General features: G+C 52.8%; 1 protein-coding gene across 7 annotated transcripts in view; it reads left to right on the top strand.

Moving 5' to 3' along the window:
- DLGAP4 (DLG associated protein 4) overlaps positions 1–14,063 on the top strand; it is a 227,604-nt gene that overhangs the window by 154,547 nt on the left and 58,994 nt on the right. Inside the window, exon 1 of one of the 7 annotated variants that reach the window (XM_030825923.1) lies at positions 3,615–4,501. The exons of the other annotated variants lie outside the window; for them this stretch is intronic. Coding sequence (XP_030681783.1) covers positions 4,471–4,501 — 31 coding nt within the window. The 5' untranslated portion in view covers positions 3,615–4,470. Of the gene's footprint in view, positions 1–3,614; positions 4,502–14,063 lie in introns of those variants that run through there. 7 annotated transcript variants of the gene reach the window in all.

The following is a 14,063-nucleotide window of genomic DNA, read 5'->3' as shown; positions in this document are numbered from 1 at the left end:
CAGGCATGAACCACCGCGCCCAGCAAAACCCCTCTCTACTAAAAATCCAAAGCCAGGTGTGATGGCACAGGTCTGTAATCCCAGCTACTCGGGAGGCTGAGGCATGAGAATCGCTTGAGCCCCGGAGGCGGAGGTTGCAGTGAGCTGAGATTGCGCCACTGCACTCCAGCCTGGCAACAGAACGAGACTCCGTCTCAAAATAAAAAAAAAGAAAAGAAAAAGAAAAAAAGGCTACTCGGGGCTGCATGGAGCCATGTTTGAGGGGCAAGAAGTGGGTGATATGGGAATACCAGGGTGATGATGGTGGCTTAGGCAGGGTGGCAGTGAGGGAGGTGGTGACAACTCACTGGATCCTGGGAGGGCTCTGAAAGTGGAGTCAACAGGATTCTTTGGTGGATTGGATGTGGGTGAGAGTGAAGGAGAACAGCTAAGGGGTGATGAGAAGGAATGGTTACACAGCCAGGTCGCGTGGGGACAGCCCCCACTCCTCTAACTGCCAGTTCTGGCACAGGACAGTGACTATCTGGGAAGTTGGGAGAGGAGCATCTTCACCTCCCGGACGGGGAACCTTGGGGTCCAGGCTGGGGATTTAGGGAGGGGGAGCATATGAGTCCTGTCTGTGCCCCATCTCACGCTGTGGTCCAGCCAACTCTGCCTTGTAGGGATTCCAGCCAGACTGGAGAGCTCTTAGGGGAAGGACCCAGTACTGGAGTACAGTAGATGTTCCATAAATATCTTCTGGGACCCTAAAACATCACCATCAGAAAGGACTGTTCAAATCTCCTAGCCCAAGCGTCTCAAATTTGGTAAAATACAAACACTGTTTGACGCTGCCTGAGTTCTGTCCCAGGAATCTGCTTTTCTTTTTTGTTCTTTTTTTATTTTTGAGACAGTGTCTCACTCTGTCACCCAAATTGGAGTGCTGTGGCAGGATCACAGCTCACTGCAGCTTTGACCTCCTGGGCCCAAGCAATCCTCCCACCTCAGCTTCCTGAGTAGCTGAGGAACCACAAGCACATGCCACCACACCTAGCTAATTTTTAAATTTTTCTAGAGACAGGGTCTCCCTATGTTGCCCAGGCTGGTCTTTTTTTAATTAATTAATTGGTTTTTTTTTTTAGATGGCGTTTCGCTCTTGCTGCCCAGGCTGGAGTGCAAAGGCACAATCTTGGCTCACCGCAACCTCCGCCTCCCAGGTTCAAGTGATTCACCTGCCTCAGCCTCTCAAGTAGCTAAGATTACAGACATGTGCCTCCATGCCGAGCTAATTTTGTATTTTTAGTAGAGACGGGGTTTCTCCATATTGGTCAGGCTGGTCTTGAACTCCTGACCTCAGGTGATCCTCCCGCCTTGGCCTCCCAAAGTGCTGGGATTATAGACGTGAGCCACAGCGCCCGGCCCAGGCTGGTCTTAAACTCCTGGGCTCAAGTGATCCTCCCATCTCGGCCTCTCGAAGTGTTGCGATTACAGGTGTGAGCCACCATGCCTGGCCTGAATCTGGTTTTCTTTTCTTTTTCTTTTTTTTTTTTTTGAACAGTCTTGCTCTGTCACCCAGGCTGGAGTGCAGTGGCGTGATCTCAGCTCACTGCAACCTCTGCCTCCCAGGTTCAAGTGATTCTCCTGCCTCGGCCTCCCAAATAGTCGGGACTATAGGCGTGCACCACCACGCCTGGCTATTTTTTGTATTTTTAGTAGAGACGGGGTTTACACCATGTTGGCCAGGCTGGTCTCGAACTCCTGACCTCGTGATCCACCCGCCTTGGCCTCCCAAAGTGCTGGGATTACAGGCGTGAGCCACTACACTCGGCCCAGAATCTGCTTTTCAGTTAGTGCCCCCAATGATCTCTATTCAGGGTGTCAATCATGGTCCACAGTCTGAAAAATCTTGCCTTGGTCCAGTTTCTCTCCAGGAAACAGATAGGGCTGGTGAATGCCAGAGAGGGAAAGGGACTTGTTCAAGATCACACAGGGAGTGTGTTATTAAATTTGGGAGGGTGGAAGTGGAATAATATTTCATCCTATGCTGTGTGTGCTGCCTTGGGTCGTCAGGGACCATAACAAATGTACCTTGTTTTTTTCCTAAGTAAATCAACCTTGACTCACTCCTGTAATCTCAACACTTTGGGATGCCGAGGTGGGAGGATCGCTTGAGCCCAGGAGTTCAAGACCAGCCTGAGCAACAGAGAGAGACCTTGTCGCTACAAAAAATAAAAATAACCAACTTACAGTGAATAGTACAGGCGTAGCATAAGTGACTGAGATAGGATGACCTTCAAAGTGCTTAGCACAGTGCCTGGATTCAAAATGGTTGGCTAACCCTCAGTTCCGTTTATTATTTTTACACCTTAATGCAAAAACCATGACAGTGGTATTGGAAACATTATCATCTTCGCCAGTGCTCAAAATATTTTGATATGTCAGAAATTATTTTCTCCATTTTTTGGAAAACAGATGCGAGAAAGGAAAGTATTGCCTAGGTCACCCAGCAAGGCGGGTCATGAACAAGAGTTGGGTCTGCGTCTGGCAGACCTACCACAGGTGCGGCCTGGAGAGATGAGGCCCACGAGGCAGCGACAGGACCTGGATTCAGTGAGGAGAGGGGACTCGCAGGGTAGAAGCCAGGAACCGGGAAGGCGAGGAGGCGTGAAGGCACCACCTACTGCCAACCCGGCTCCAGCTGGTCACTTTGCCCTCCATGAGATCGTAGGTGTGCTTGTTGTTTTACTTTACGGGGGAGGAATGGAAGGCTCAGGGAAGTTGAATGCGGATGTTGTTCAAGATCACACAGGCCTCCAGAGGCGGAGCCGGGATTGGAACCCAATCTCTGGGACTCTGGGTTAGCAAAGCAAAGGGAGGATGCAGTGGCGAGGACAGCTAGATACACCTAGGACGCAGAGCAGCCAGGACCAGAGGGGCCAATCTGACTATGCAGGGGTGAGACGGCCACCTCAGACAGTTCCTCGGAGCCTCGGTTTCCCCCCTTACAGCGAGGTGTCGCTGAGGTGAACTGGTGGGAACTCCGGTCCACCTCCCGCACAGAGCATGCGTAGCGTTCCAGCTGGAACCGGTTTGGCGAGGCGGTTCGAGGGGCGGAGACCCCCCCGTGCTCGGGCATGCGCGTGCCGACGTGGGCGCGCGCTCCTTTCCTGGGCCGGCCGGCATGGGCGTGGGCCGGTCGCGGCGGCCCGCGCGCCTGCGCACCAGCCCGGCTGCGCACGCCGGGCCACGTGCCAAGCCGGCTGCGCGCGCCCCTGCCCGGCCCGGGAGTCCCTGGCGACGCGCGCGCGGCTGACGCGAGGGGCGGGGCGGGGCGGGGCAGGCGCGGGACTTTAACCCGGAGGCCCCGCCCCTCGGGCGTACAAAACCGGAGCCTCGGGCCGGGCTGCGTGAGGGAGGAGGGTGAGTGCCCGCCACTGGCCGCCGCCGCCGCCGCCAGTCCGTCCGTCACTCCGTCCGTCTGTCCGGGCCACGTCGTCGCCGCCGCCTCCTCAGCCCGGACGCCCGGGGCTCGCCCAGCGCCGCCCGGAGCAGCCGCGGCCCCGCGAGGAGACGGGCGCCGCCCCCGCCCGGCCCGGCCCGGCCCTGCGCTGCCCCGCCCCGCCCCCGCCCTCGCCCTCGCCCTCCTCCTCCCTGTCTGTCCGTTCGTTCGTCCGTCCGTCCGCCCGCCCGCCCGCGCTTCCGTCCTTCTGTCCGGCCGCCAGTCCGCCAGCTCGTGTCCCTGCTCCGCCCGCTTTGTCTCTCCCCGGCTCGCTGTCTCTTTGTCTCTGCGCTCGCGCTCCTCCGCAGCCCCTCCCTCGCTGCCCATCTCGGGTACCCTTCTCAGAGTGCTCTTCAGCCCTCAGAGCCGCCCTTTCTGGGCGACCCCATTTTTCGGGACTCCCCCTCAGAGCGCCCCCAGGTCTTTTGGGGTTCCCCTTGAGAACACCCTCCACTCTCCCCAAGGGCCCCTCGTGAGTTTCTTGCACATCCTTTGGGGGTTCTCCTGCACCCCAGATCGCTGGGGTCTCGCCTCCTCTGAACCCCCATTGCCCCTGGGCTTTCCCTCTTCTGGGTGTTCCCCATATCCACTGGGAGCTCCTAGGTCCCTTGGGGTCTTTCTCCTTGGGACCCCCCAATATGTCCTCAGCTCCCTGACTTCAGGAGCTCCTCTCTGCTTTCCCCTGGTTTGTCCCCTGTCGCTGTCTCCTTGTTCTCTCTCAGGTCTCCGAGCACCCCCACTTCTCGGGATCGGGGCCCCCTGCTTTGCTCTCCCTGCCCCTCTGTGCCCCCACATCTGTCTCGGTGGTCCCGCCACTCTGTGTCTCTTGCGTTGAAGGCCCCCCTTCAGCCTGCTTCTTTGCCTGGGGCCCTTGGCCCCCCCTTGCTTTTTCTGCCCCAGCCCCTTGTCTCCCCTTCTCTCTGCTCCTTGTCTCCCTCTCCCTTTTTCTATCTTTGCCGGGTCTCTGGGTCTCTGACCCCCATCCGGCCCTCATGGCTTTGTGTCTGGAGCTCTTGAAGCAATGTGAGTGGTGGGGTGTCCGGGTCGGGCCGGAGTTGGCCCGCAGGCTGGCCGCGGCCGAGGCTCCATGGGGTTGGCGCTGGGGCAAGGGGGCTCTGGGGCCCCCTACAAAGGGGGGAAAGGAGGGAGGGGCCAGGCTGTCTGGCGGAGGAGGGAGTGGGGGGCCTTCCTGCTCTGAGGCTTCTGCTTTAGTTGCTTGAGTGTGTGGAGGGCACCACGGGCTGGGCATCCCTGCCCACTTGGCCCCGCATGGCCTGGCAGTTTGTGATCGCTTGTGGGCAGGCCGGGCTATTTTGGAGCCGGCAGGATGTGATATCATTTGGACGTTTATTTAGCCCCGGCTGGGTGTGGGGGCTGCGTTCTTGCCAGCTTGAGTAATGAAATTTTGCAGTGGGGTGGGGGTGGGGTCAGCCTCCTAGGCAGCTAGGCTGTGGGGTTCATGGCCAGAACTTTGCAGAACACCAGAGTGGGCAAGTGAACAAAGGTCTGTGCTGCCTGGATCTTGCTGAGACTCGATTCAGGATGAGCAGGGAGAGGACTTCTTAATCTGACCACCCTGAGGACTGGCTTTGGTAGTCTAACCTCTGGGGCCTTGGTTCTGCCAGCTTCAAGGTGTGTAACCTTGAGTGAGACTCTTGTCCTCTCTGTCAGTTTCCCTATCTGTAAAAAGTGGATAATTGTGCTGGCCTCACACGGTTGTCATGATGATCAAATGAAACATCTGTAGACACGCTTTGTGAACTGTCAGCCTGTCTTTAAACAGCCCCATCGAGGAAGAGGAGCTTGCCCAAGGGTAAACAGCTGGCTCGCTCCTGCCAGAGCTGGGACAAGGATCCAGGCCTAGGACACTACAGTCCAGGGCTCTTTAACCTCCTCCCCACTGCCTCCTGGTTATTCAAGAATGCACCTGCCTTTCCAATAGAGCAGGGAGACGGCTGTTTCTTAATTCAGGCCCCAATCCTGCTTGCTGTTTGTTAGTCCGTTTGTAAAGATAGATGGGCGTGCCCATCGGGATGTCTGTGGAGGGGGACAGTTGGATTTTCCATGTTCCATCCCATTGTTGTTTAAGGGTGGGCCCTGCTTGGACAGTGGCAATTGGAATAAAGTCACTTTGTAGTTGTGAGCCTTGGCTGCTTTTCCTGCTTCCCCTGTAGAGTAGGGGAACAAAGACCTCAGCTGAGAGAGGCTCTGCAGAGAGCTGGGGTTTGCTGTCAAGGAGCTTAGGATGTCCTAGAACTTTGGGTGCAGGGAATGAGATCAGCTGTTCAAGCGTCTTGTCTTACAGATGAAGAGATGAGGCCCAGAAGGGCCAGGGACCCGCAGAGGTTTGAGCCAGGACTTCTGGGTCCTGTTCCATGGCACTGCCTTTGAAAAAGTCACTGTCATGCTGTTATCACCTGCCCCTGGTGTATAATGACAATCTCTAACATCCTTTGACCTTTTTACTGTGTGCCGTGTGCTTGGTGCTTTACTTCAGCTACTTGCAGTGGAAAAGAAGAAGGGTTTGTTCCCTGGCCTGGAAGTGAGGGGTGCAGGATCCCAGTTCCCACATCTCACCCACTTTTAGGGATGTCACTTTCCTTTAGGCTTCAGCTTCCTAATCCGTAAAATGGGAATAACATTCCTTATCCTAAGACTGATTCTGAAATCATGGAATCCCTCAAGAATTGTGTGAGCAGCGGCTCACTCCTGTAATCCCAGCACTTTGGGAGGCCAAGGCAGGCAGGTCGCTTGAGCTCAGGAGTTCAAGACCAGCTTGGGCAACAAGGCAAAACCCTGTTGCTCCAAAAAATACAAAAATTGGGGCCGGGCGTGGTGGCTCACACCTGTAATCCCAGCACTTTGGGAGGCCGAGACGGGCGGATCTCGAGGTCAGGAGATCGAGACCCATCCTGGCTAACATGGTGAAACCCCGTCTCTACTAAAAATACAAAAATTAGCCAGGTGTGGTAGCGGGCACCTGTAGTCCCAGCTACTCAGGAGGCTGAGACAGGAGAATGGTGTGAACCCGGGAGGTGGAGCTTGCAGTGAGCCCAGTTCGTGTCACTGCACTCCAGACTGGGCGACAGAGCGAGACTCCGTCTCAAAAAAAAAAAAAAATTAGCTGGGTGTGGTGGCATGCGCTTGTATTCCCAGCTACTTGGAGGAGGCTGAGGCAGGAGGATAGCTTGAATCCAGAAGGTCAGGAGGTCGAGACTGCAGTGAGCTGAGATCGTGCCACTGCACTCCAGCCTGGGTAACAAAATGAGACCCTGTCAGCCGGGCACAGTGGCTCACGCCTGTAATCCCAACACTTTGGGAGGCCGAGGCGGGCAGATCACTGGAGGTCAGGAGTTCGACATCAGCCTGACCAACATGGTGAAACCCCGTCTCTACTAAAAATACAAAAATTAGCTGGGCGTGGTGGCACACACCTGTAATCCCAGCTACTTGGGAGGCTGACGCAGGAGAATCATTTGAACCTGGGAGGCGGAGGTTGCAGTGAGCTGAGATTGCACCATTGCACTCTAGCATGGGTGACAAAAGCAAAACTCTTGTCTCGAAAAAAAAAAAAGAAGAAACTGTTTCAGAGACTACAAACTCTGGCTTTCAGAACCACAAACGCCTGGTTTTAATCAGTCTCCATCATTCACTGCGTTTGTAATCTTGGGCAAATTATTTCTTTGAGCTTCAGTTTTCTTATCTGGACTCAAGATTTGTACTACAGGATTATGATGAGTATTAGATGAGATTATGTATTTTTTTAAAATCTGGTGCACAGTAGGCACTTAATAAATGTGAACTTTCCCTTCCCAAAAACATCTGGGTGACTTTTCTCTTTGTAGGAACTAGACAGCCCAGTCTCTTCCCCCCTCACCCCCCCGCACACCCTGTGGTTGGGGGTTCAGGTAACTAGAAAAGCACCTGTGGCTATTCTAATAGTAATAGGAGTGATCTTCTCATCTCTCCCAGGCTGTGTGAGGCATTGTGTAATCAGCTAGGCTCTTTCCCTACCATTGTTCTCCACCAACAGGCCTGGAAGTCCGAAGCCAGTGGAGTTCTCCCTGTTTCACAGGTGAATGAAAAATAGGGGGCCCAGAGAGAGACAAGGACCTGCTCAGGGTCCCACAGCCACAGCAGTGACAGGCAAACTTGGAGCCCAGGCCTCTTCTCCACAGCCCACAGCGTTTCTCCAGGTTTATAGCTTCTGCCTGATAGTCTACCCCTCAGGCTGCCTTCCCTGGGTCTGTTCCCATCTGTTCTGGGAGGAGGGTTTTCTTGACATTTCCCCAGTCTCTGAGCTCATCTTGAATTTAAAAGGAGGCTATCTGGAGGCTGGGTGGGGACTGAGTCACCACCTCCCGCGGCTTTCTCATCCTAAGCAGCAACCAGACACACCCAGAGGGCCACTGCTGGAGACCTGCGGGTTGTAAACGCCACACAGACTTTCTTCCCAGAAGCTCAGATGGGCTCTTGCGGGAAGGCTGTCATCGTGGTTCTGTATGTATTTCTTCCTTCCCCTAGCCACTTTGAGAAGTTGTTGCCCGTCCTTTCCCACTTCAGCCTTTATTAATGCTGTCCTCTTCCCCTATAGTGCCCTCTCTTCCCCTAGAGGCCCACACTGTCAAATGCCACCTGCCCCAGGAAGTCTCTCCTTGCTCGCTCTGGAGTCCCAGCAGGACTCCTGAGGATGCTTAAGGCATGATCTTGGCAGGTCATGCCACCTTTCTGTGCCTCAGTTCTCTCATATATAAAATTCGGGTTTCTTGTCTTTATAAAGCTCCATCCCTAGACACTCTCATTTGGCAGGTCTTGGGGCAGGAATCAAATGCCCCTAGGTTTTTAAACCAGCTCTCTAGAGGATGCTGGTGCTGAGAGCCTGTCGGCTGCAACCTGGGAAAAGCTGAACTGAGGACCCTGGTTTGTATGACAGCCTAGCTTGTTGCTGTGTGACCTTGGATTAGTCAGCTTTCTATGCCTCCGTTTTCTTCCCTATCAGATTGGGGTGGAAATGAGAACTCATGTAGTAACAGCCCCTCAATAAATGGCAGTCATCACCATCATCAGCTTTGTTTTGTGTGGGGATTGGTGGTTTTCAGAAGCAAGTCACCCTTCCCCTACTTGGTCCTGGCAGCAGGCACTGTCAAGTCAGGCTAGGCCAGGGTGCAGGCTGTGGAATTGAACACTTGAGCAGGAATGAAATCTAGTCCTTACAGAAATGTAATGAGGTTGATGAGGTGTGTGGTGTAAATCTCTCAGGTTCCCAGATTTCCCGGACCTGACTGTGGCTGCCTTTCCTCACTCAACCTGTGCTGGAATCAGCTGTGTTAACAGACCCACCCATTCTTAGAAACCAAGGCTACTTTAAAGAGAAATACAAGCCACATTCTAGAACTAAAACATGGCTGTTTCTTGTTCCATAGCACGGAAGCAGGCCCAGGGACGGGTAGGGATGCCTAGGATCCCAGAGCAAGACTAGAGCCACAGCTCTGCCTCCCTCCCCTGGGCTCCCTCTTCTCTGTACATCACTGGCCTGGAGCCCTGAGGTCTGGTTTGGCCAGTGAACAGTTTCCTCACGGGATAGGAGCAAGAGAAGTGGTCCCAAGTGGTCAAAGCGAGACTCTCTCTTGGCCTGGAGCTGAATGAGGCTTGGAAAACTCCTCCTTCTGTGGGCCCTGCCTTCCTAGCCCTGGGCCAGGCTCTGAGAGGATGGAGATTAAGAGACAGACAAGGCCTCTCTGCCCTGAGGAACTTATGGTCTGACAAGAAGACAAGCCTACAATTATGAGAGACTGTGTGACAGTCTGTAATTAAGTGTCTGCTGAGGAAAAGCATTGTCTGAGAAGAAGTGAGCATGAGCCAGAGGATACAAGAGCCCTTTGAGGGGGTCTGGATTTGCAGAGGCAGAGGGTGGTGCTGACATTCCAGGGAGGCGGGTGCAGAGGGCATGGCTGGATAAGTGTGCATTTAGGGAAACAGCGAGTATGCTAGTTTTGCTGAGGCATCAGGGCTCTGGCTGGAAAATCTGAGTGGTGCCAGGAGGTTGTAGGCAGTGTTAAACAGCTGAAAAGCAGAGGCATTGGGGAGGCATGGAAGGTTTTAGAGCAGAGGTAGCACAACTGGAAGACTTCTTCCAGAAGATGAATCAGGCTGGGTAAATTGGAATGAATAAAAATGACAACAGGGAGGAGGCTTTGCAGGCATCCAGATGACACAAGAGGGTGAGGTTTGGGTGGGGCCCATGGGAGTGGGAACAGCCAATTGGGGTAGCAGAGGATGCTGTGCTCCCTTAGGAAAGCTTGGCCAGTGCCCTGATGGGCTGGAAGGGAAAATGTTGGGTGTTGCTGGTTTGGGGCAGGAAGTAGCAGTCTGAGCACATTTCTTGTACACCTGCTGTTTGCCTGGCTCTGCGCCAGGGGCTCCACAAGGGCGCTCATGAAATCTGTACAACAAGCCAGAGGCAGGTGGACTTCCCATCCCTGTTTTGCAGACAAGGAAAAGGTAGCTCAGACCCAAGGCCGACTGTCTCCAAACTGTGGCTCTTCCCACAGCTCAGCTCTGCTTCTTGAAAAGGGAACTCCTGCTTTTAGGGTCCCAAGGGGCTGAGCCTTCTTGCCCTTTAATTAGGAGCAAGCACATTTATCCTATAAGCCCACAAATCTTGCTTTCTAAGGATCCTGAAGGTCAGGGTGCCAGTTTAGAATTCCTTCAAGGTGGAAGAGTCAGAGGAGCTAAGGACCCTCACACCAGCAGTTTTACACACTGGACTGTGAGAAGCTTCCAGACTTGTGCTGTGTGTATGTCCAGTCCGATAGTAGGCATGTCCACCACTAGGCCTGTTGGAATTCTCAGCCAGCCCCCACCAGAGAGGGGCCCAGCCAACGTAATCAGTCACCCACAAAGGCGGGAAGGGGCTTGTCTCCAAGGTGCCTCGCACAGGAGAGCCAATTGATGGAGCTAGGACCCATTTCTCAGGCTGCAGCCAGGAATCCCCAGTGGGCAGAGGGGAAGGGAAGGGGACTAGTGCTTACAGAGTGGCTACCATGGGAGGCAGCAATGGTTGGTCCCAGTGTACAGCCAGGAAATTGATGGCTTGGCCGAGGCCTCCCAACCAATCATTCTCTCTGTGTGCAGCCCACACTCCTCTGAACACAAACTTGGTCATGAGGCAGAGCAACCACATGGCAGGCACAGCCTCCAGGCGCCCCTCACCCCGCTGCTCCCTTGCCTCCAGCAAACACCCAGCATCTGTATGCCAGTTTGCTTTGGCAGATACTCTCTGAGCCCAGTGGCATACAGGGTACAATTGTAACTGTAACCATGTTCTTCATCCCAAAATCTGGACAGAGGTTTTGAGGAGAGATTTTTTGCTCCTTTGGAACAGGGATGGCCTGAGAAATGCTATTTGGACATTGGAACAGTGGACTAGAGTAACCTATGCTGTCCCTTTCCATTGTAGTAATTCATTTGATGACCATCTAGAGCCAGTTGCTTTCTCGTAAATTTGCTCATTCTCACGTATATTCATTCTTTTTGTTTTGCTTCAGCATGTTGGTTCTGGATCTTTAATATTTGTTTAGCCTGTTTTGATTTGCAAAGCACTTTTATACACATTATCTCAGTAGATCTTTATCCAACTTTGGGAAGTATGACTATTCTTGTCATCCTTGTTTTTCAGAAGAGGAAACTGAGGTTCACTGGTAGAAAGTGGCTTGACCAAGGTCACTGTGGCTGAGCTACTTATTCAGTAAATAGTTATTAAGTGCTGCTCTGTGCCTGGCAGTGAGCTGGCCCTGGGGAAACACTGACAGTCAGAGCTGCCTTAAAGACTTAGTTTCTGACCTCCCAGAGTCTGCAGCAGCAGCACACCGAGATCTAGCCAGGATCCACCACCAGGCTCCTAACCTGCATCCTAGGCCCTTTCCACTTCAGGTCCCTGTAGTTTGGGCCTGTGGCTTAGGTCTAGACTGTTGCGGCCTGTGAGCCCTTAGCCTGGAGCATCACGGTGTAAAGCAAGCCAAGGCATAAGTCTCTGCAAACCAAACTTCAGAAGCAACAAAAGAGGCTGGGCATGGTGGCTCATGCATGTAATCCCAGCACTTTAAGAGGCTAAGGCGGGCAGATCACCTGAGGTCAGGAGTTCAAGACCAGCCTGGCCAACATGGCGAAACCCAATCTCTACTAAAAATACAAAAATTAGCCGAGGGTGGTGGTACATACCTGTAATCCCAGCTACTCAGGAGGCTGAGGCGGCAGAATCGCTTGAACCCGAGAGGTGGAGGTTGCAGTGAGCCGAGATCGCGCCATTGCACTGTAGCCTGGGCAACAGAGCAAGACTCTGTCTCAAAAAAAAAAAAAAAAAAGTTAACAAAAGAGGTCTTCAGGAATGGCGTAATTATTCACAGAGTGAGGAAGGGCATCTCAGCAGAAGGCCATCTGCTCCTTCTCCCTGGGGGGACGTCACCCAAGGGCTGCTTTACCTAAGATCCTTGTGTGAATTTTCTGCAGCCTCCAAATGTTTGATTATACTCTGCACAGGTGTGGAGCTCTATGGCCATGTGCTGAGCTGGGGACCCTCCCCACCTCCTTTAATATTAAATGAGATGAAATAAAGTAAGGTCCTAGGATAGCAGGTCTGAAAAGGACTCTGGCCCAGCCCCTTCCTTTCCCATATGTAGGAACCAAATCTCGGAGGGAAGGGACTTGCCAGGATCCCATACTGAGAGACCTTCCTTCCCCTTCCCCTCCCTTATCAGTTTCACTTAATTTCCCGTCCTTCCTGTAGGAACCCTCTCCCAGCTGTACATGTTCTACATTCAAAGCCTTCTTCAAATCCTTCCTATGCCTCAAAGTCAAGTTTTCCCACAGTCTTCCCTGACACTCTCCTCCACACCCCAGAGCCCCACAGTGTCCAGGCTGCCTCAGTCTACTCTCAGAGGCTGACTGCCTGTTCTACAAGGCTAGACCAGCAGCCCTTGAGGAGACATTTCAAAATCTGGGTACCGGTGTCCTGCCTCCCCTCCCAATCCAGGGAGTCTGATGCCTGAGATCTAGGAAGAGGCATCTCTGGATACGTTTTGCTGGAGGGTTTTTCTGTGTGTAAAAGTTATATTTTTACTGAAAAAGCAATACATGTATGTTGGTTAAAAAAAATTCAAACTTGGGCCGGGCGCGGTGGCTCACGCTTGTACTCCCCGCACTTTGGGAGGCCGAGGCGGGCGGATCACGAGGTCAGGAGATCGAGACCACGGTGAAACCCCGTCTGTACTAAAAATACAAAAAAAATTAGCCGGGCGTGGTGGCGGGCGCCTGTAGTCCCAGCTACTCGGAGAGGCTGAGGCAGGAGAATGGCGTGAACCCGAGAGGCGGAGCTTGCAGTGAGCCGAGATTGCGCCACTGCACTCCAGCCTGGGTGACAGAGCGAGACTCCGTCTCAAAAAAAAAGAAAAAAATTCAAACTTGGTTAAAAAAAAAAAAAAAAAAAAGCCCAGTGAAAAATTAGTCCCTGTCCTACCCAGACACCTAATCACTGTGACAAGTCTTGAGGTTTCCTCATAGAAATACTCAGCATCCATGTGCAGCTATTGTCAGTAACATCCCTTTTTATTACTTAGACAGTGGCATAGTCTCTCCCTACTTTTTCTATACCTTTCATTTTTCATGTAAGCCTGTGTTGCAGGTTATTCTTGGTGGGCACATACAGGTTCATGACCACCTTTGCTCCTGAGCATGTGGCTTTCCATTGACGGATAGACCACCAGTTGTTTGTCCTCTACCCAAGGATGTTTAGCTTGTTCTCAGTCTTGCTGCTGTAAACAGTGCTGCAGTGAACACCCTTTCCTATGTGTCTCCATGCACGAGTGCATGTGTAGCTGTCGGAGCCATTTCTGCACACAGAATTGCTCTTTCCAAGAGTTTGTGCGCTTAAAATTTTGTCATATATTTTTTAATTGCCTTCTTTTTCATTCTAAAAATGTATGTATTTTAAAAGGCACCGCGCCTTCACCCCCAGATTCAAATTTGTTTCTTCCATGAGCTCCTCTCGTGCTGCACCTGCTTAGCAACGGTGGAGCCAGTGAGCTCATTCAAATATTTACTGACCTTGTCGGGCGCGGTGGCTCATGCCTGTAATCCCAGCACTTTGGGAGGCCAAGGCAGGCAGATCACAAAGTCAGGAGTTCGAGACCTCTACTCGACCTGGCCAATATGGTGAAACCCCGTCTCTACTAAAAATACAAAAATTAGCCGGGCGTGGTGGTGGGCGTCTGTGGTCCCAGCTACTCAGGAGGCTGAGGCAGAAGAATCACTTGAACCGGGAAGCGGAGGTTGCAGTGAGCCAAGATTGCACCACTGCACTCCAGCCTGGGTGACAGAGCAAGACTCCTTCTCAAAAAAAAAAAAAAAAAAAAAAAACTGACCTCCTGAATCCCAGTGCTGGCTTGGCCGCTATACACTTGCCCTTCACTGAACCTCAGTTTTCCTCATCTGAATAGTTGGGAGACTCATTCCTGCCTTTCTCAGGATGTCCCTGGGCTATTCGGTAAACCAGCCAGTGGGAAGACGTCGTGAAATGTATTAAAGTGGT

The sequence above is a fragment of the Nomascus leucogenys genome, chromosome 13 (genome assembly GCF_006542625.1).
Source record: "Nomascus leucogenys isolate Asia chromosome 13, Asia_NLE_v1, whole genome shotgun sequence".
Lineage (NCBI taxonomy): Eukaryota > Metazoa > Chordata > Mammalia > Primates > Hylobatidae > Nomascus > Nomascus leucogenys.
Note: the sequence above shows the minus strand (reverse complement) of the source record. Positions and strands in the feature narration are given on the sequence as shown.